Genomic DNA, 22,646 nt, shown 5'->3' on the forward strand with positions numbered 1-22,646 from the left:
AAATATACTCAACTCATCTCATGAACCGAAAAAATTTATTGTTCTATATCTCTAAATTTTATATGATTAATACAAACATTGATATGTGTATAAGGAAAGTATGGTAGTGAAGAGCTTCAGCGAAGAGAGAATGTAAGAGAACCTGCAAATCTTAGAATGGGGACATAGCCAGGAGGTTTCGAACAAGATCAAACTTCAATTCCCACAAAGAAGAGGATATCCAGCTGATATTTCATTTCCAATGATCCTTGCAAATGATGATGATCCATAATTGGAACTTTCATTTGTTATTTCCATGTTGGAAATCTATATGAACTCAACCTTGTGTTTTCACTGTCACTATCTCTTCTCTTACCTTATGTTTGGGAAATAGTAAATAAGGATGGATAGGGAAACAAAAAAAGAAGAAGCCGATTCAATATGGAGAATTGAAAGTATAAGTGAATACATGACGAAGATTCAGATAATTGTACTATAAAAGAAAATTTCTCAAGGTAGCTACCGCAGTCTCTTGCTTGTAGTTGAAGCTTGCTTGTTCGGTAAATATTCCCACCAATGTGATACTTAGGCAATTGAAAAGGTTAAAAGAGAAATCGATTCAAAACACGAAGCAATGACTTATCTAAGTTGATTTCATTCAAATTTCTACGTGCTCAATATTTTGAAAATCGAAACAAATCGCTATCAAGAACGCTTAACAAGTGTCCTTAGATACTCGTTAATATGAAACGCTTCAACCTATAGCTATACCTAACATTATTCACGGAACATTAAGTGGTCTTGAGTCGTGAAACTTTGGTCCAGTCAAAGCATCCGCCAATGAGGTGGTCTTTAATCTTCGACACTTTGAATTGAGCCACAATGAATGTTGAGTTTTAATAGGTAAATACATCCATGGAATTGGCATCGACTGTCTAGCTAGATGATAACCATGCAAAACAAACAACGAGCTCTGCGAAAATTAATTTGCCTCAAAAGAAGTCCTCCAATTCAGATTTCTGACGATGCACTCATCGAATTTGAAAAGGAGAAATTGGCAGAAAGATTAATTGCTCATTTCCAATTGGCCACGTCTCAGCTATAATCGCAGACAACCGAGGACCATCTAGCATTAGCTCCTTGTTGGTTTCATGGAAAAGCACCGAGTATAGTTTTTGGCCATAAAGAAAACCCTGGAGTAGCTTCTACTACTTTTTTTTTTTTGGCCAAACTCAATTATTTAACTTTGATGTCTTGATCGTATTCTAAAAAAGAGGAAATCAATAGATAATGAATTTGGTCGAAAAACATATGGAACAATTTTTAAGCAACTGTATAAGTATAGTTTATATATGAATTAGAAGCACCTACTTTCCTAACAGTTCTGCATTTAGGGACCCAAATCAGGGGGACTTCACTTTTTTGGAGGTGGTCCCTATTAGCGGTGAGCACAGGCCAAGCGGGCTCGGCTTCAAGGTACTTTTGGTTCGGCCGGGTCTCCAAGCCCGCCCCGGTCATTGAAGAAAAGGCCTAGGCCAGATTAAACCCTCCCTATTTGGGTCCAGACCGGAATTTTGTCTTTTTTATGATTATATTTATAAATTAAATATCAAATCATATGTAAGTAACGTATCACTACTTTCAAATCTACAAATTGTATTCAGATAATTTTAATTATGCTCACCTCAATTTCACCTGGTCATAACTATTGTTTCGGATAGAGATATGGAACCCATAATTACAATGCAAGAATCTCATTCAAAGCCGGAGGATGCGTTGAGACCAAAAATGCTGAGGCCATTTTTCGGCCTCAAAAAATCACTTTTGTTGACGTGTTTTCAACTGCTTTTCATAATTGAACCCTTTCACCACATCTTTTCTCATTCATTTAATTATTAATTATTTATTTGACTTGTTTATGACTTTATTAGAGTGTTTAGAGAATAAATTAATGTGTTCATAATATTACATTTTTAATAAATATATGTATCTTTTGAATTTTCGGGGCCAGTCCAAGCCATTTCAGGCCTGAGCATCTCAAGCACGAAGGCCTGGATAGGCCCAAATAATACAAAATCATAGGCCTAAAATCCAGTCCCGAACTAGTTTGGCCTGAAAAATCGATCCGGTTTTTCGGACTCCCCTGTCTTTTTCTCACCCCTAATCTTTATGCATTGTCTTGTTCTGGAGGAAGAAGAACTCCTTGAGTGGTCTAAATCTGGAATTTTGAAAATGCCACACCAGAAAGAGGACTACAGTTGGTGCACAAAACTGCCAGAGTTGCTTCTTAGTTGAAGAGAATGAGGGGGCGCGCACCTCTGTCCTGTTATCATTGAAAGGATATGAAAACCTTGTTTCCACAAGACTAGACTGCATAAATGCACTCCCCCACACTCTGAGGAATAAGTCGTCGGTTCCGGCGAAATTGAACTCTTCGGTATCCTTTAAAGCGCGCTTTTATGCTTCACAGTAAAAATCTTCAGTCAGAAACCGCCGACGGTGAACCGAACAAGTTTTTTCCTCGATCTTGAGTTCTTCGCTTAGCAACAGATCAAGGCATAGCATGATCCAATCATGAAGCTGCCTGATTTGTATGCTCCCTGTTCAAATTCCATAACCACAAAGGAAACCGCCTAAGAGCACCGGGGCTAAAAGGTCCTCAAGACAAACTTGACAGGAAAAATCTGTCCCAACATTCTCAGCAGCTAGAAGATGGAAATCCCTGACACGACCTCATAACTGACATAAAACATCAGGGGAAAAAAGGAACCAGAGAAGAAACTTGTTCGAGCGCTCTCGCTGAAAAATATAGAACCATCAAGCTGAACTATTCAAAGGCAGAAACTATATGTACAGTTCGCTAAATTCCCCCAAAAGGGCAACCTATTCTTCCATCATACAAACCAGGACACGTAAGCTGCGCCAAGGCAGTAGACTCTTTCTTGGTAGAACAAAGCAAGCAACATTCTGGGGAGAATTTGTCATGGACACCAATAATTGAGCTAAGCCTGTTCTGCTAGCAGATACCATGCTTGGGCCGAAGAACCAGCTGATGAATGTCTGACATAACTTTCCTGAAAATGCTCTAAATGCCTCACTCAACATCAGCAGGTACTCTATACGTTCGCATTATACGGATCTGCAGGGATGCCAAATTAAGCGAATGTGAGGTAGCCATTAGAGTAACTTTTATCCAGATGCAACTCAGAATTCGCCATAACTAAAGAGATGAGCTCCGCTGAAATGTAACAGATAAAAACATTAACATATCTCGACCTTTAGAAATGTATTAGTTTTCACTTGGGTATATAAATATTAGTTGCATGCATTAGTTCTCATCCTCAGTTGCTCTTATATAAATACCAATAGAATTTTTTTGCACTTGGTGTGTATGCTCATTGTTTAGGAAGCTAGGGTTAGAGTGTGTGGTAGGGGGTGCAAAAGAACCGGGACCCGCCCGGACCGCCCGGAACCGGTGGTTCCCAAGGGAACCGATCTGGTTCCCGGTTCCAATTTTTTCGAACCGGTACTGTTTGGGCCGGTTCCCGATTCCCGATGTATAACCGCCCACCCGCCCACTCGGACCAAACCGGTAATATAATAATAATATATTTTATTTTTTAAAATTTTTAATTAAAAAAATCTGACCAAAAAAAATTTTAAAAAAGAAGAAAATTTGTTATCATGTCTGAAGCTCTTGTGTAGTTGGGATACCTTGGTCATTTTTCCCAATAATTAATGGGTACCCACTTGATTTATGGATGATGTGGTTAATATAATCGATCATAGTGTAGGAATTGTATGAAAAGTTATGTTCTTTTCCTTTTGTTCTGTTGATCCGATGTTGGTCCATAGATTTTTTTTTATTTGTCTAGGAAAACTTGTTGAGACCGGTTCCATGGACCCGCCCAAGAACCAAACCGGACCGGTGGTCCGGTTCTCGGGCGGGTCCATGGAACCGACGGGCGGTTCTCGGTTCCAATTTTTGGAACCGGTCCTGTAGCGGGCGGTCCACGGTTCCGGGGTGGGAACCGCCCATCCGGACCATGCACATCCCTAGTGTGTGGATCTGTACCTAATCCACTTCCCAGCAAGACTGAAGGAAGGAACCGAAGGGTCATATTCCAAGGGCAAAATGTTGCCATTTGACATGAAAGGCACATGGGAGGCCATGGAAGAGTGCTCCAAGTTGGGCTTGGCCAAGTCCATTGGAGTCAGCAATTTTGGCACCAAGAAGCTCTCTCAACTCCTCATGCATGCCACAATCCCTCCTGCTGTCAACCAGGTAAAAGAAAGAATACATATATAATCTCGTTTTTTCTTTCACTCGAATTAATATCAAATCAAGATTTTCATTAAGATTTGTTCTTTTTTCTTTGTGGGTTAATCATGATTTAGGTGGAGATGAATGTGGCGTGGCAACAAGAGAAGCTGAGGGAGTATTATAGAGAGAAGGGAATACATGTGAGTGCGTGGTCTCCATTGGCAGCGCATGGAGCTCCTTGGGGTTCCTTAGCCGTTATGGAGAGTCCTCTGCTTACGGAGATTGCTGTTGCCAAAGGAAAGACTGTGGCTCAGGTACTTTATTATTCTATCTCTGGTCTCACTTTGCCCATATAAAGGTTGTCACGCGATCGTGGTAGCTGCGAATCTGATGAATAACATCATACTGGCTGCGAATCTGATGAGGTTTCCTACGAATAGAACAAAAGTAAAATATCTTGTCACTTTCATGTCTGAAGCCTAGATTATAATCTTCAATATTGCTTATATGTATCTATATAAAGGTTGCACTGAGATGGATATATGAGCAAGGATCAAGCATCATTGTGAAGAGCTTCAACAAGGAGAGAATGAGAAAGAGCCTGCAAAATTTTGGGATGGGAACTTAGCCAGGAGGATCTGGAGAGGATGAAGCTGCAAATCCCACAGAGAAGAGGATTTGCAGGAGAGATTTTCGTATCTGAAGATGGACCTTACAAGTCAGTGGACGAGCTCTGGGATGGAGATGCATGACGTTCCCACACATCATTTTTTCATATTGTTTCATATGGGTTTGCAATTATATGTATCAGCTAAACAAGGTTTTTTCAAGAGTAAGGTTGACAATAACTATACGAATTTCGTTGTAGGATCTGAATCTTCTTTGAATTTGAAACGAAGTCTGACAGATAAATTTTCGAATCATTGCGCATAATTCAAATCGAGATGCAAACCACCGAGGAAGAATCAATGCCGGTGGACCATTCTTGAGATCGATATATGTCGTGCCACAATCTCATGGACCATCCTTGTTGCTGTTGTTGGTAAGTACATTAAATTTTATTGGGTATCAATACTTTTGGAAGTGGACGAACGGCACGATGTAGATGAGAGGAAATTGCCTTCAACCATGATGGAAAGAAAAAAATAGCCCTCAAAACCTGATAGAAAATCCAAACTGCAACTTCATAAAATTTTCACTTATAACCTTAATTTTTTAAGCACGTATCCATTCGACCTCAATGATTGTTTTCTCTTTCTTTTCTTTTTTTGACCCCGCTAAAATTCTTTGCACAGCCAATTTGACTCTGCACAAACCTGTGATTATGATCTCTAGCTCTCATATTACCAGCATCAATTTCTCGCATCAATTTGACTCTGCCTAACAGGGCATTATATAATTACCTCGTGAAAGTTTATGGACTAAAATCTAGATTTGACATATGGGAGACCGCATTTTGGCAGAAGAAAACAAGATTGGCAATTGCCAAGATAAACCATCACGTCTCAAACCGCTCGATATCTAATGTCAATCTTTCCCGTTGCTTAGTAAACTAATTTTGAAAATTTTATCGTCCTTTTAAGATTATCTCTTAGTTGTCATAGGTGTGAGCAACCCTTTTGGTTTTGTATGTTATGCAAAGATTCTGTCTTGCATAAATGAGATGAGCTCCACGTTGATGCATTCGTGATAATTATTGCTTGCTCACGGTGAATTACTTGTTGAGAATAGGAGTGAGCGGTTTCAGATTTTTTATAAGTTTTACCTGGAATTTAGAATCAACTCGTCGGAACAGGTTCCTCATTTTTTGAAATCTAGAACTTACCTACACATCCTAGAACCTGGAACCTACCATGATGCTGGTTCCAAGATCTATCTAGATTCTATTTATATTCATAATTGGATGATTGTAGTGAATCATCACCTCTAGTGACTACCATTTGCTGCTACAATTTACTGACTATAACTTATATTTAAACACACAAAAAACATTAAACATTAAAAATGTAAAAGTATCAATCATTGATATTGCCAGAAATGGAAGCCCAGATTACACATTTATCGTCGAACGCTATGGAATACCACAAGATTGCGCGAAGACAAAGAACAAGAAAAACACAAAGACTTGTTAGATTCTAGGTTATCCATCGGAACGGGTTTCCCAATTTTTGAAACATGGAACCTACCATGTATACCAGTCCAATTTCCAATTCAATCCTGAAACCATGCCCACCCCTAGTTGAGAAGGCTTTCCACTTCATTATGGTTGATTTCATCTTCTTCCGCTCGTAATAAATATAAGCATTCCGACTCCTAAAACCGCCAAACTTCAACATCTTCCATCGCTAGATTTCCATCTCTCTCTCTCTCTCTCTCTCTCTCTCTCTCTCTCTCTCTCTCTCTCTCTCTCTCTCTCTCTCTCTCTCTCTCTCAGAACACAACACACCAATGTGCGATGTCGTGGTCCCAGAAGTGGTGCTGAGCACAGGCGAGAGGATGCCGCTAATCGGGATGGGCGGGGCAGCGAGGCCTCTGCCACCGCTCGACGTGCTGACATCCATATTCCTTGAGGCAATCGAAGCGGGGTACCGCCACTTTGACACGGCTGCATCCTACGGCTCCGAAGAGGCGCTCGGCCAGGCCATAGCCAAGGCTCTGGAACGCGGGCTCGTCAAGAGCCGCAGCAACATCTTCATCACCACCAAGCTCTGGTGCACCGACGCTCATCCGGGTCTTGTTCTTCCCGCTCTCAAGAAGTCTCTCCAGTAAATATTTCATAATTTGCCTTCTGATCTCCTCCTGTTTGTTTTACTGCACGACACCTTATGCAGTTCTAATCACCGCTGATTCGCAATTAACTTTAAAAACCATACACGAATTTCTTCCGTGGAGAGACAGACCCGATAAACATTAGTTGTCACTTTGGTATATAATTATCAGTTTCGTGCATTAACTTTTTCTAATCTTTCCTCTATATTATTTTTCCGCTCTACTTTGGGTTTTAGTCATGCTGTGTTCATGTTTCTTTCTCTTCGTTTTTTGGCACCCGGTGGATTATTTATTTAAATAGGAGGCTGGGGTTAGAGTATGTGGATCTGTATCTGATCCACTTCCCAGCGAGATTGAAGGAAGGAAATGAGGGTTGGTTTGATATCAAGGGCAAAATTTTGCCATTTGACATGAAAGGGACATGGGAGGCCATGGAAGAGTGCTCCAAGCTGGGGTTGGCCAAGTCCATTGGAGTCAGCAACTTTGGCGCAAAGAAGCTCTCTCAAATCCTCATGCATGCCGCAATTCCTCCTGCTGTTAACCAGGTGAAAGAAAATTAAATTATTCGAGTTTGATCTTTGAGTCGAATAAGATCTCAAATCAAGATTTGCTTCTTCTTTTTTCCTTTGTGGGTTCATCATGTTTAGGTGGAGATGAATGTGGGATGGCAACAAGAGAAGCTGAGGGCGTACTGCAGAGAGAAGGGAATACATGTGAGTGCGTGGTCTCCATTGGGCGCGAATGGAGCTTCGTGGGGTTCATTAGCGGTTGTGGAGAGTCCTGTGCTCAAGGAGATCGCCATCGCTAGAGGAAAGACGGTGGCCCAGGTAATTTCATTTTCTATCTCCGTGCATTGGGTAAGACTCTACTTAGAGGGAAGTAGGCATGAATCCTACGGTTTTTCTAAGTATAAAGCACTGTAATTTGAGTACGAGATTTGTTGCATTTAAACCAAGCACCTGGCCACTAATATCGAACCCTTGGGAGTCTATTTTCACGACATCAAATGAAATTATTGTCTCAAATTATTAATAGCAATCAAATCCCAAAAAAATGGATTTCAACCGTTCATTTGAAAACTACCATAAATTACAGTAAAACGCATTTGGATACAACTCTTTACGAGGTAACTAAATTTGGAGAAGAAAGAAACAATGTGTCATTTGAAAAGAAGTTTTTAGTTTAGAAATTTCCTCCTCTGGTTGTCTAAGTAAATGGGAGAAGAAATTGCATTTGCTTATTACATTACATGAGAAGGCAATGTGTACTATTTTCCTCCGTGCCCGTCCTTGTCAATTGGTCTCTCTAAGTATTGGAAGTTTGTGTGGGTGTCTAAGTCAAAACCATAAAGAGATAATAGGTTTTGTGTACGGCTTCTTCAGCAGCCTCACAACGCAAATCGTCTTGTGATTCTAGATATGTGTGGTCTTGCTCTTACGTTTTTTTTGGACCTAAATATTTGAGTGCGATCCGAAAGCAATCGTAATTAGAGCAAATCTTCTACTAATTAATAACATTGGCGGCAGTTGCTGTTCGTAGATTTTGGATAGTAATTAAAGTTGATGGATTTTGTCAGCGTGACAATATCCTATTTTAATATATAAGTCTGATACTAGTGATATGACACACATATCTCTATATATATAGAAGTGCATTAAAGGAACAAAAACTTAAATCAAACCATTGGGGTTTCACTTTAATCATTATTTAGTTTTGATGAAAAAGCTTACCTAAATATAGAAATCCTAGTCCATGAAAAATGGGAGAATTACCAAAAGAGTGTTAAACCTATTGTATGTTAATTCATTCCTAAACCTTTTTATTTGTTCAACGGAGTCCTAAACCTTTTGACGGTTAGTTAATATAGTCCTTCCGGTAAATTTTGGTTGCCAATCATTGACGTGGACGCCACCCATCCTATATATGGCACCGTGCTGATGTAGACAATTTTTTAGAATTTTTCAAATTTTCTAAAGTTTTTATAAAAATTTTCTTTATTTTATTTTCTTTTTCTTTTATTTCTTGTTTTTTCCTTCTTTGGTCGCTAGGCCTTGGCAATGGTTGACTGCGAGGCTGACCTTAACCCTAGCCAGAAGCTAGCAAGGTCGACCCTCGCTATCCTTCAAACGAAGCCTGACCTCGTCGGCCTCTGGCAAGGCAGGCAACACTGGCAAGGTCGGCCCACGCCTATGGCCGATCGCCGAACGGTGGAGGAAGAAGGAAAATAAGAAAAACTTATAAAATTTATTAAAAAGTTTCAGAAAAATGAAATTAATTCAAAAAATTATCCACTTAAGTGCCGGCCATGCCATGTAGAATGGCCGGCGGGCCTCCGCGTCGGCAATTATCGACCAAAATTGACCTTAACGACTACATTGGCAAATCTTCAAAAGGTTTAGGATTAAATTGGCTAAATTGAAAAGTTTGGGACTAAATTGACATCCGTATAATAAATTTATAATTTTTTTATAATTATCCCCATGAAAAATGCTCAGGTAATCTCATAAATCACATGATTCAATCTTCTGTATCTCTAATATTGTGTATGATAGGTTGCATTGAGGTGGATATACGAGCAAGGGGCAAGCGCGATAGTGAAGAGCTTCAACAAAGAGAGAATGAAAGAGAACCTGCATATCTTGGATTGGGGACTTAGCCAGGAAGATTCGAACAAGATCAAGCTTCAGATTCCACAGAAAAGAGGATGTCCTTGTTACACGTTCATTTCTGAGGATGGGCCTTACAAATCATTGGATGAGCTTTGGGATGGTGATGCTTGAATACCTACATTTTATAGTTTATATGATCAAGGGTAACTCTAAGATGATCTCTTGTCAATGGTAATCAATCTATATGAATTGAACCTTGTGTTTTCATTATCACAATCTCTTCTTTTGGACTTATATTTCTGGATAGATGGTGCTAAAAGCAAGCATGACGAAACATCTTGTAAACAGAAGGAAAGTTTTTTTTTTTTTCATTTTAGGTCGCAAGCTTAGTTTGGAATTTTCCTTTAACTATGGATGCCGCCACCGAGCCCACGAGTCGCCATCACCGAGCCATTGAGCCGCAATCGCCACCGTGAGCCCCCACTAGCGTCCCTTCTCCTCTACAACTTTGCAATGGTGCATGGTTGCAACCTCGGGTGGACCTCAATTTCTAATTGATGTCACTCGAGGTCGAGGACCTCCAATCTGAGCTCGTTGGTGATTCTTGAATTCGGATCACACATTTATAATTTATATAGGATGGTCAAATGTAACTCTATGATGATCTCTCTTGCCGATGATGTAATAATGTACACAAGGCGGTTCGAATCTAGATATGTCAAGCGACGCCGTCGGTGATAGTACCAGCAATGTCGCTCGCCGGTGGTGCAATCTACAACAATTATATTTCCTATTTGCTTTACTCTATGTATAGTTTTGTACCCAACCGGCCAACCGGTTTGCCACCTCTAATTTCAGCACTTCGTCTATTACTTTGATCATTGATGGCAGATATTATTATTAGTCAATTTTCATAAATTGAAGTTTCTAACCAATGTCAATTACTTGAAATCAACTTAAAGAGCTGTTTTTCCTTTTCAACTTCCCAATACTAAAAGGCTCTTTGGACTTTGCTTTACCTTTCTTTCTTCGTTGTTTGTCATCTTCATGTTTCATTTATTGTCGGCATGACTAGACCTTATCCAAATAAGACTAAACTTTTCATTACAAAGCACCTCCCAATCTCTCTGTTTCTGTCTGCTTGCGTGCATTAAAGGGACAAAAAAATTTTGGTCATAGGAAGCCCATTAATTAAATATAGTCAACTAATCTCATAAATCGCATGATTTTTTCTTCCGTTTCTTTAAATTTTATATAATTAATACACTTATGCATGAGGGAAGCGTGATAGTGGAGCTTCAACAAAGAGAGAATGTAAGAGAACCTGCAAATCTTGGGACTTAGCCAAGAGGATTCGGGCAAGATCAAGCTTCAAATCCCATAGATAAGAGGATATTTGGCTGATATTTTATTTCTGAGAATCGGCCTTACCAGTCAATGAATGAGCTCTTGGATAATGATCCCTTGAGTTAGATCACGCATCGGATGATTTATATATGATGATAAAGTATCACACACTCTTTGACTTTGATGATCTCTTGCAACTGATGTTGATCCAATAATTGCAACGTTAATTTGCAATTTCCATGTAGCAAATCCATATGTCCTCAACCTTGTATTTTCACTATCACAATCTCCTCGGGTAAATTGTCCAATTAGTCATAAACGTACTATATGGATGTCAATTCGATCTTAAATTTTGTAATTTTTACGATTTAGTCGTAAACCTTTACGATTTTAATTTCTCACGTAATTAATTATGGGTATATTCCGGATTACATTTGGATTGCCTATGTTGACATTATGTAATTACCTTGTGAAAGTTTATGGACTAAAATCTGGATTTGACACATGGGAGACCGCATAATGGCAGAAGCTGTCGTGTCTCAAACCGTTTTCACCTTCTTTTATGCCCCCCACGTGATAGACTATAGGCAAATGTTAAACAAATCTACCGTGTTCATGTCTAATATTAATCTTTCGCATCACTTAGTAAATTAATTTTGAATTTTCTATCTTTCCTTCTAAAATTGTCTCTAACTTGTCATAGGTGCGAGCGACCCTTTTGGTTGGGTATGTTGCGCAAGGATTCTGCCTTGCATAAATGAGATGACCTCCCCATTGATGCATGCATGATAATTATTACTTGCTCACAGTCATTTACTTGTTGAAAAGACTTTCCACTTTGTTATGCTTGATTTCATCTTCTTCCGCTCGATATAAATATAAGCATTCCGTTTCCTAAAACCGTCGAACTTCAACATCTTCCATCACTAGATTTCCAACCACCCCCCCGCCATCTCTCTCTCGCTCACAGAGAACACAAAACACCGATGTGCGACGTCGCGGTCGCCGAAGTGGTGCTGAACACGGGCGAGGGGATGCCACTGATCGGGATGGGCGGGGCAGCGAGCCCTCTGCCACCGCTCGACGTGCTGACATCCATATTCCTTGAGGCAGTTGAAGCTGGGTACCGCCACTTCGACATAGTGGCATGCTATGGCTCCGAAGAGGCGCTCAGCCGGGCCGTGGCCGAGGCCCTGGAACGCGGGCTCATCAAGAGCCGCGGCGATATCTTCATCACCACCGAGCTCTGGTGCACCGACGCTCATCCGGGTCTTGTTCTTCCCGCTCTCAAGAAGTCTCTACAGTAAATATTTGATAATTTGCCTTCTGATCTCCCCCTGTTTGTTTTACTGCACGACACCATATACAGTTCTAATCGCCGCTACGTCAGCAATTAATCTTAAATACCACACAAGAATTTCTTCCATAGAAAAACAGTCCCGATAAACATTATAGTTTCACTTTGGTATATTAGCTTTTACCAATCTATATTATTTTTTCGCTCTTTTTTGGGTTTTAGTCATGATGTGTTCGAGTTTCTTTCTGTTCTTTTTGGCACCTGGTGGATTATTCATTTGAATAGGAGGCTAGGGTTAGAGTATGTGGATCTGTATATAATCCACTGGCCAATAAGAGTGAAGGAAGGAACGGAGGGGTGGCTCGATTTGAAAGGCAAAATGCTTCCATTTGACATCAAGGGCACATGGGAGGCTATGGAAGAGTGCTCCAAGCTGGAGCTGGCCAAGTCCATTGGAGTCAGCAACTTTGGCACCAAGAAGCTCTCAACTCCTCATGCATGCCACAATCCCTCCTGCTGTTAACCAGGTAAAAGAAAATTCAATTATTCTAGTTCAATCTTTGAGTCGAATACGATATCAAATCAAGATTTCCTTCAAGATTTGTTTCATTTCTTTGTGGGTTAATCATGACTTAGGTGGAGATGAATGTGGGATGGCAACAAGAGAAGCTGAGGGCGTACTGCAGAGAGAAGGGAATACATGTTAGTGTGTGGTCTCCATTGGGCGCGAATGGAGCTTCTTGGGGTTCGTTGGCGGTCATGGAGAGTCATGTGCTTAAGGAGATCGCCATCGCCAGAGAAAAGACGGTGGCTCAGGTAATTTCATTTTTTATTCTCAGGCATTGGGTAAGACTCTTCTTGGACAACGTAATTTGAGCACGAGATGTGTTACATCTAAACCAAGCGTTGGATCACTATATCGAACTCTCGCGAGTCGATTTTCATAATTCAAAAGAAATTATTGCCTTTAAAATAATAATAGCAATCAAATCGCAAATAAAAAGAATTCGACTCATCATTTGAAAACACTACAAAAAAACATGAAATTTGCGACGGGGAATTTTTTGTCGCTCATTTGCGACAAACTTTGCGACGGAATTTGCGACGGAAAATAATTCCGTCGCAAATTGGCGACGAATTTTGCGACGGATTTATTTTCCGTCTCTAATTTATGCAACGATATTTACCATTTTGCGACGAAAGTAGCAACGGATTTTAATTTTTACCATCGCTAATTTGCGACGGAAAAAAAATTCGTCGGTAATTTGCGACGAAAAAGGATTCGTCGCTAATTTGTAATTTATGACGGAAAAAACTTTCGTCATATCCACCCGACTAAATGATTTCTCTCTCTCTGTACTGATTCCTAACATCCCCCGCTTTTCTCCCACCTTCTCCCTCTTTCCTTTCTCTCAATAATCCGTGCGCGCAAAAATCAATCTCGGTAAAGCTTTTCTACCGGTAAGTATCGTAGCTAATTTCGTGACTAATTGGCGACGAATACGATTCGTCGCAAAACTATTCATTGCTGTATTGGAATTTTTTTTTATTGGCTATTTTTTTGTTTTTTTTTTTGTAAGTTCTCGACGACTGGCCACCGGCGAGATCTCGCCGGCCATGGGGGGAGGCCGCTCGGCCTCCCCCCTTGGCGGTCGACCTCGCCGTTGCCCAACCTCGCCGTCGCCCAAATCTGGGCGACGGCGAGGTCGACCGGCGGCCATGGCGAGGCCGCTCGGCCTCCCCCATATCTGGGCGGCCGAGCGGCCTCGCCCCATGGCCGGCGGAGGTCGGCCGGCGGCCTCGCCCGGTGTGGCGGTCGACCTCGCCGTCGCCCGGATCTAGGCCACGGCGAGGTCGGCCGGCGGTTGGGGCGAGGCCGCTCGGCCTCGGCCAGATCTGGGGAGGCCGAGCGGCCTCGCCATGGCCGCCGGTCGACCTCGGCTGTCGCCCGGATCACGGGCGAGGTCGGCCGCGGCCATGGCGAGGCCGCGCGGCCTCCCCGAGATCGGCCGAGGCCGAGCGGCCTCGCCCCATGGCCAGCGAGGCCGCTCGGCCTCCCCCCATGGCCGTCGACCTGCGGCCATGGCGAGGCCGCTCGGCCTCGCCGGCGACCGGAGAAAAATGTAAGGGGAAAAAAAAATTAAAAAAATTCGGAAAAAATAAAAAATTATTAAAAAATGAATGTTAAGTGATATTTCTTTTATTTAGGTACGTGTCCATTTGAAAGTCTCGCAATCCAAGTGAACGTTGCAATTCTCATCAAATTGACCACTTTCTGCTACCAAGATTTCAATCAAATATTTGAGTAAGTCTTCTTTACATGGTAATTTTTTCAATTTTTTCAATTTCAAAGTAATTGTTGCGTGAAAAACAAAATTTTAATTTTCATAATTTTATGGTTTTAATTAAGAACAGTAAATATGATATTTTAAATATTTTACGAGATTTTTTTATTTTAATACAGACACAATGCAAAGAGACAGGGCTTGGATGTATAATAAGAACTTACCTGGACGTCGAGGATTGACCGATGAGTTTCGTACTGGGTTGGAACTATTTTTAGACTTTGCTAGTAGTAAATATGAGTTCATGGATGAAAATAAGTTAAGGTGTTCGTGTAAAAAGTGCAGTAATGATAAATTTAATGTGTGTGATAAAGTTAGAGAATAGATTTGGGTTTACTCCGAATTATTATAATTGGACTTGCCATAGTGAACCATTTATATCTAATGAAGGATATCGAAGAAGTGACCAATTTTTAGTTAGGGAAGAATGTAGCTATTATGACCAATTGAACCCATACGAGAGAATGGTGATTGATGCAGCTGGTCAGAATTTTGTTTCAGAATCGAATCATGCAAGTACTAGTTTTACACCTACACTTGAACAAGTGGGTACTAGTTATGCATCACAATTGGAAGAGATAGGAGTAACGGGTTTTGATGAGAATGTGTGTAATGGAACTTTTTCATCTAATCAGTTCTGGGAAGTGTTGAAAGCAGCAGATGAACCTTTATGGGCAGGTTGTGACAACCACACTAAGTTATTAGTGACAGCAAGACTGTTAAATATCAAGGCAGAGCATAATGTGTCGCAAGATTGCTTCAACTCTTTTGTTGAAGTAATGCGGGAAACAATGCCTCGTGATAACATCATGCCAAGTGATTTTTACGATATGAAAAAGCTAGTGGATAACTTAGGTCTTCCGGTTGTAAGGATTGATGTATGTAGTAGGGGTTGTATGTTATATTAGAGAGATGATGAAAATGCAGAATCTTGCAAATTCTGTAGCCAACCTAGGTACAATATTAACAGAAGGCAAGGTCGTAATCAGAAGCGTAAACCATGCAAGCAAATGTTTTATCTGCCCTTAATCCCCAGATTGCAAAGGCTTTATGCGTCTCAAGCCACTGCTGAACACATGACTTGGCATGCAAATCATGAAACAGAAGAGATATCTGTTCGAAACAAAAAGAATAAATTAGGGAAAAAATAAAACCGATGGGAACCCGGCCCATGCCCGATCCGAGCCGGCCGACCGGACGGCGGCGGCGGCGGCGGCGCGCGCTGGGAAACCGACTCACTCTCGGACAGATGGTAGAACCCGAACCTACGAACAGACATATCTGTTCGAAACAAAAAGAATAAATTCGGGAAAAAATAAAACTGACTGGAACCCGGCCGGACGGCGGCGGCGCGCGCGGGGAAACCAACCCAGCTTGGCGTAGGTCCTCTCTCTTCCACAAAAGTGGGGTACCTCTTGGGGCCCAAACCCATTTATTAGGCTCAACTTTTTAAACACATCTCCAATATCTCTTCTATTCAATGTGGGACTCCTCCATCCACACCTCTTATTCACTTTACAAGGGATTTGTACCCAAAATCCCAACAGTTTGCTCATCGAACAAAAGGGGCAAAGCGCAAGGACGTCGTTGACTACGGATAGCGATCAAACTAGGTAACTAATGTTCAAGAGGGGTTGTCATTGATGATCGGCGCAGGCGAAATAGGATTGAACGAGCGCAAGGCGCTTCAGACACTCTTGACAGTAAAGCAGAAGGTTGCTGCACCAAAGAAATATGGTCAGAATGTGGTCATACTAAATGCAATGTCATGTCATCCTTTCTCGTTTAGTTTTTTTTTTGCGAGGCGAAGTTTGACACGGTCTTTGCAAGCACATGCATGTGTTCCTTTGCACGTAATGAGAAGGGAGAGAGAGAGGGAGGGTGGGGCACGGCGGCGGCAGCGACTGCCGGATGAGGTGGCAAGCTGTCGCTGTCGGGGGCAGCAGAGGTGCCGGAAAAGGGCCTCGTGGTTGGGCAGCGACGAGACCCCTTCCCCTGTGCTCCGCTGACATGGCGATCACATAACCACACATATTTCTTCGGTGCCGGAAAAGGGCCTTGCATCTTGACAGTAAAGCAAAAGGTTGCTGCACCGAAGGTTGCTCTGTTCTGCCCTGCTTTACTGTCAAGAGTGTCTGAAGCGCCTTGCCCTCGTTCAATCCTATTTCGCCGGTGCCTATCACCAATGACGACCCCTCTTGAACATTAGTTACCTAGTTTTATCGCTATCCATAGTCAACATCCCTGCGCTTTGTCCCTTTTGTTCGACGAGCAAATAGAGATGGAGATGAGCACGGGGAGAGATGGAGGGGCGACGGCTGGAGGAGGGGCCTTGAGGTTATTGAAGTCAACCCAAAAATTGATTTGAAGCTCATGGTGTTCATGGCCGTCGCGGCTGTCACGCCCGAAGCTCTAGCAGCCATGGCCACCGCGAGCTTCGTGGCTCGAAACTCCAATGGCCATGGCCACCCCGCAAGCCCGAAGCTCAAGTGGCCATAGCCACCGCGAGCTTAGAGCTTCAGTGGTCATGGCCGCCTCTCTTTCAGTTTTACTCGATGGGGGCCGCAGCGTTGTTATGGCATGGCTCACAAAGGAGTGAGGCGCCAAGGTGGGACGAGGGGGAGCAGCGATGAAGAGTTTTCCTCTTTTCTGTTCTCCCTCAGTTTTTATTTTATTCTGCTTTATGATCCGTACACCACGTCAGATAATAACAGTTACCTGGACAGAGTTATAACGGCAGGGTAAATTTGAGACTCGGATAAAAGTTGAAGGCTTTTCTTAAGATAAAAAAAGTTCAAGGTATAATTGGGACTAAACATAAAGTTTAGGATTTTTTATGGAATTAGACCTATAAGTGAATAGGGGGGGGAGAAAGTGCATTTGCTTATTACATGAGAAGGCAACGTGTACTAATTTCCTCCATGCACGTCCTTGTCAAGTTAGTCTCTCTTAGGATTAGAAGTTTGTGTGCGTGTCCCTGCGAAAACCATATAGAGATAACAGGTTGTGTACGGCTCCTTCAGCAGCCTCACAATGCAATTCGTCTTGTGATTCGAGATTTGCGTGGTCTGGCTCTTACGTATTTTTGGACCTAAATATTTGAATGCGATCCACAAGCAACATTAATTAGAGCAAATCTTCCATTAATTAAGAACATTGGCAGCAGTTGTTGTTCTTCGATTTTGGATGGTAATTAAAGTTCTTAAATTTTGTCGGAGTGACAATACCCTATCTAAATATATAAGTCCAGCACTATGGATAGAAAGCATCTCTCTCTATATTAGTGCATTAAAGGAATAACAACTTTAATAATCATTTGGTTTTGACGAAAAGGCCCCACCTAAATATAGAAATCCCAATCCAAGAATAATACTCTGGCTCTTACGTATTCTTGGACCTAAATATTTGAATGCGATCCGAAAGCAACATTAATTAGAGCAAATCTTCTATTAATTAAGAACATTGGCGGCAGTTGTTGTTCTTCGATTTTGGATGGTAATTAAAGTTCTTAAATTTTGTCGGCGTGACAATACCCTATCTAAATATATAAGTCCGACACTATCGATAGGAAGCATCTCTCTATATATTAGTGCATTAAAGGAATAACAACTTTAATCATCATTTGGTTTTGACGAAAAGGCCTCACCTAAATATAGAAATCCCAATCCAAGAATAATACTCAGGTAATCTCACAAACCACATGATTCATTCTGATGTGTCTCTAATTTTTTGTTTCATAGGTTGCACTGAGGTGGATATATGAGCAAGGGGCAAGCGTGATAGTGAAGAGCTTCAACAAAGAGAGAATGAAAGAGAACCTACAAATTTTGGACTGGGGACTTAGCCAAGAGGACTTGGACAAGATCAAGCTTCAAATCCCACAGAGAAGAGGATATTCTGGCGATATGTTCGTTTCCGAAGATGGGCCTTACAAGTCGTTGGATGAGCTATGGGATGGTGACCCTTGAACTCGGATCGCATGTTTATAATTTGTATACAATGGTCCAATGCAACTCTATGATGATCTCTCCTGCCCGATGATGATTAACTACTACTTTCATTTGTTCCATATTGCGGTATGTATGAACCGGACATTGTGTTTACACTGCCATAATCTCTTCCCTTACCCTTTGTTTGAGAAAATGGTGATTAGGGAGGGAAGGGAATTAATTTTTCTTTTTCAACTTCCAAATACTTAAAGGGCTCTTTCAACTTTGTTTTTTTTCCTTTCTTTCTTCTTTGTTTGTTATTTTCATGTTTCATTTTTTGTCGGCATGACTAAACCCTGTCCAAACAAGACTAAACTTTTCATTACAAAGGATCTTTCAATCTTTCAGTTACCGTCTGCTCGTGTGCATTAAAGAAACAAAAAATTTGGTCATTTTGAAGCCCATGGAAATAGAGATATCCTAATTAATTAAATATACTCAACTCATATCATGAACCAAAAGAATTTATTGTTTGATACCTCTAAATTTTATATGATTAATACAAACATTGATATGTGTATAAGGAAAGTATGGTAGTGAAGAGCTTCAGCGAAGAAAGAATGTAAGAGAACCTGCAAATCTTAGAATGGGAACATAGCCAGGAGGTTTCGAACAAGATCAAACTTCAATTCCCACAAAGAAGAGGATATCCAGCTGATATTTCATTTCCAATGATCCGTGCAAATGATGATGATCCATAATTGAAACTTTCATTTGTTATTTCCATGTTGGAAATCTATATGAACTCAACCTTGTGTTTTCACTGTCACTATCTCTTCTCTTACCTTATGTTTGGGAAATAGTAAATAAGGATGGATAGGGAAACAAAAAAAGAAGAAGCCAATTCAATATGGAGAATTGAAAGTATAAGTAAATACATGACGAAGATTCAGATAATCGTACTATAAAAGAAAAATTCTCAAGGTAGCTACCGCAGTCTCTTGCTTGTAGTTGAAGCTTGCTTGTTCGGTAAATATTCCCACCAATGTGATACTTAGGCAATTGAAAAGGTTAAAAGAGAAATCGATTCAAAACACGAAGCAATGACTTATCTAAGTTGATTTCATTCAAATTTCTACATGCTCAATATTTTGAAAATCGAAACAAATCGCTCTCAAGAATGCTTAACAAGTGTCCTTAGATACTCGTTAATATGAAACGCTTCACCCTATAGCTATACCTAACATTATTCACGGAACATTAAGTGGTCTTGAGTCGTGAAACTTTGGTCCAGTCAAAACATCCGCCAATGAGGTGGTCTTTAATCTTCGACACCTTGAATTGAGCCACGATGAATGTTGAGTTTTAATAGGTAAATACATCCATGGAATTGGCATCGACTGTCTAGATGATAACCATGCAAAGCAAACAACGAGCTCTGCGAAAATTAATTTGCCTCAAAAGAAGTCCTCCAATTCAGATTTCTGACGATGCACTCATCGAATTTGAAAAGGAGAAATTGGCAGAAAGATTAATTGCTCATTTCCAATTGGCCACGTCTCAGCTATAATCGCAGACAATCAAGGATCATCTAGCATTAGCTCCTTGTTGGTTTCATGGAAAAGCACCGAGTATAGTTTTTGGCCATAAAGAAAACCCTGGAGTAGCTTCTACTTCTTCTTTTTTTTTTTTTTTGGCCAAACTTAATTATTTAACTTTGATGTCTTGATCGTATTCTAAAAAAGAGGAAATCAATAGATAATGAATTTGTTAAGCACCTACTTTCCTAACAGTTCTGCATTTAGGGACCCAAATCAGGGGGACTTCACTTTTTTGGAGGTGGTCCCTATTAGGGGTGAGCACAGGCCAAGCGGGCTCGGCTTCAAGGTACTTTTGGTTCGGCCGGGTCTCCAAGCCCGCCCCGGTCATTGAAGAAAAGGCCTAGGCCAGATTAAACCCTGCCTATTTGGGTCCAGACCGGAATTTTGTCTTTTTTATGATTATATTTATAATTAAATATCAAATCATATGTAAGTAACGTATCACTACTTTCAAATCTACAAATTGTATTCAGATAATTTTAATTATGCTCACCTCAATTTCACCTGGTCATAACTATTGTTTCGGATAGAGATATGGAACCCATAATTACAATGCGAGAATCTCATTCAAAGCCGGATGCGTTGAGACCAAATGTTGAGGCCATTTTTCGGCCTCAAAAAATCACTTTTGTTGATGTGTTTTCAACTGCTTTTCATAATTGAACCCTTTCACCACATCTTTTCTCATTCATTTAATTATTAATTATTTATTTGACTTGTTTATGACTTTATTAGAGTGTTTAGAGAATAAATTAATGTGTTCATAATATTACATTTTTAATAAATATATGTATCTTTTGAATTTTCGGGGCCAGTCCAAGCCATTTCAGGCCTGAGCATCTCGAGCACGAAGGCCTAGATAGGCCCAAATAATACAAAATCATAGGCCTAAAATCCAGTCCCAAACTAGTTTGGCCTGAAAAATCGATCCGGTTTTTTGGACTCCTGTCTTTTTTTTGTCACCCCTAATCTTTATGCATTGTCTTGTTCTGGAGGAAGAAGAGCTCCTTGAGTGGTCTAAATCTGGAATTTTGAAAATGCCACACCAGAAAGAGGACTACAGTTGGTGCACAAAACTGCCAGAGTTGCTTCTTAGTTGAAGAGAATGAGGGGGCGCGCACCTCTGTCCTGTTATCATTGAAAGGATATGAAAACCTTGTTTCCACAAGACTAGACTGCATAAATGCACTCCCCCACACTCTGAGGAATAAATCGGTTCGGGCGAAATTGAACTCTTCGGTATCCTTTAAAGCGCGCTTTTATGCTTCCACAGTAAAAATCTTCCGTCAGAAACCGCCGACGGTGAACCGAACAAGTTTTTTCCTCGATCTTGAGTTCTTCGCTTAGCAACAGATCAAGGCATAGCATGATCCAATCATGAAGCTGCCTGATTTGTATGCTCCCTGTTCAAATTCCATAACCACAAAGGAAACCGCCTAAGAGCACCGGGGCTAAAAGGTCCTCAAGACAAACTTGACAGGAAAAATCTGTCCCAACATTCTCAGCAGCTAGAAGATGGAAATCCCTGACACGACCTCATAACTGACATAAAACATCAGGGGAAAAAAGGAACCAGAGCAGAAACTTGTTCGAGCGCTCTCGCTGAAAAATATATAACCATCAAGCTGAACTATTCAAAGGCAGAAACTATATGTACAGTTCGCTAAATTCCCCCAAAAGGGCAACCTATTCTTCCATCATACAAACCAGGACACGTAAGCCGCGCCAAGGCAGTAGACTCTTTCTTGGTAGAACAAAGTAAGCAACATTCTTGGGAGAATTTGTCATGGACACCAATAATTGAGCTAAGCCTGTTCTGCTGGCAGATACCATGCTTGGGCCGAAGAACCAGCTGATGAATGTCTGACATAACTATCCTGAAAATGCTCCAAATGCCTCACTCAACATCAGCAGGTACTCTATACGTTCGCATTGTACGGATCTGCAGAGATGCCAAATTAAGTGAATGTGAGGTAGCCATTAAAGTAACTTTTATCCAGATGCAACTCAGAATTCGCCATAACTAAAGAGATGAGCTACACTGATGCATCACACAAACTTAATTAAGTTAGTGCAGTAAAACTTCTGCATTATCATCCAATAAAAAGGGAAAGCAAACAACATATTTCCACTTGGCCAACATGAATATGCGACTAGAGCTTAACAAACAGGTTGTTTGCACAGGATAAGTATTGTTGACACCTAAATTTTGACAATCCAGTCAGTCGTTCGTTGCATAAAAATTAGGGATCGATCCCAGTCCCTAGACAAAAAATTAGCATATAGATTAGAAGCATTTGAATTTGTATTTAGGCTCACATAGTTGCATTTGCATTGGACTGGCGGCGGATGGACTCAAGTGCAGAGGTTGTGAACTCAATGGAAATTGGACTAAACTCGCGTGGATTAAAGATTTTGGCCTAGCCCATTTATTTTTGCGCGAGGGGTCCTACACTTAGAAAGAATTTTCGTAAGTTCACGATCTAGGGACATGCGATCAAGAGCA

General features: G+C 41.0%; 1 protein-coding gene and 2 pseudogenes across 1 annotated transcript; all 3 read left to right on the forward strand.

Annotated features, from left to right (window-relative positions):
- The first annotated feature begins 3,007 nt into the window (after positions 1-3,007).
- Positions 3,008-5,010, forward strand: LOC115669237 (methylecgonone reductase-like; annotated as a pseudogene).
- Positions 5,011-6,641: 1,631 nt separating this feature from the next.
- Positions 6,642-9,875, forward strand: LOC130138523 (methylecgonone reductase-like). Its single transcript, XM_056312750.1, has 4 exons — positions 6,642-7,008; positions 7,314-7,557; positions 7,660-7,839; positions 9,565-9,875. Exons 1-4 carry the CDS (start codon positions 6,692-6,694, stop codon positions 9,790-9,792), a joined length of 969 nt encoding a protein of 322 aa, XP_056168725.1. The 5' UTR covers positions 6,642-6,691; the 3' UTR covers positions 9,793-9,875.
- A 2,051-nt stretch (positions 9,876-11,926) lies between these two features.
- LOC130138526 (methylecgonone reductase-like) lies at positions 11,927-18,889 on the forward strand (annotated as a pseudogene).
- Positions 18,890-22,646: the final 3,757 nt, after the last annotated feature.

This window comes from Syzygium oleosum, unplaced genomic scaffold, assembly GCF_021117445.2.
Source record: "Syzygium oleosum isolate NSW1041296 unplaced genomic scaffold, Sole_v2.1 Sole_v2.01, whole genome shotgun sequence".
NCBI lineage: Eukaryota > Viridiplantae > Streptophyta > Magnoliopsida > Myrtales > Myrtaceae > Syzygium > Syzygium oleosum.

Bases quoted from the DNA above. Each gene is read 5' to 3' on its own strand.
- LOC130138523 (XM_056312750.1), top strand. From the start codon at position 6,692: ATGTGCGATGTCGTGGTCCCAGAAGTGGTGCTGAGCACAGGCGAGAGG. The intron at 7,009-7,313 runs GTAAATATTTCA...TTATTTAAATAG, and splicing joins GCTCTCAAGAAGTCTCTCCA to GAGGCTGGGGTTAGAGTATG. The intron at 7,840-9,564 runs GTAATTTCATTT...TGTGTATGATAG, and splicing joins GAGGAAAGACGGTGGCCCAG to GTTGCATTGAGGTGGATATA.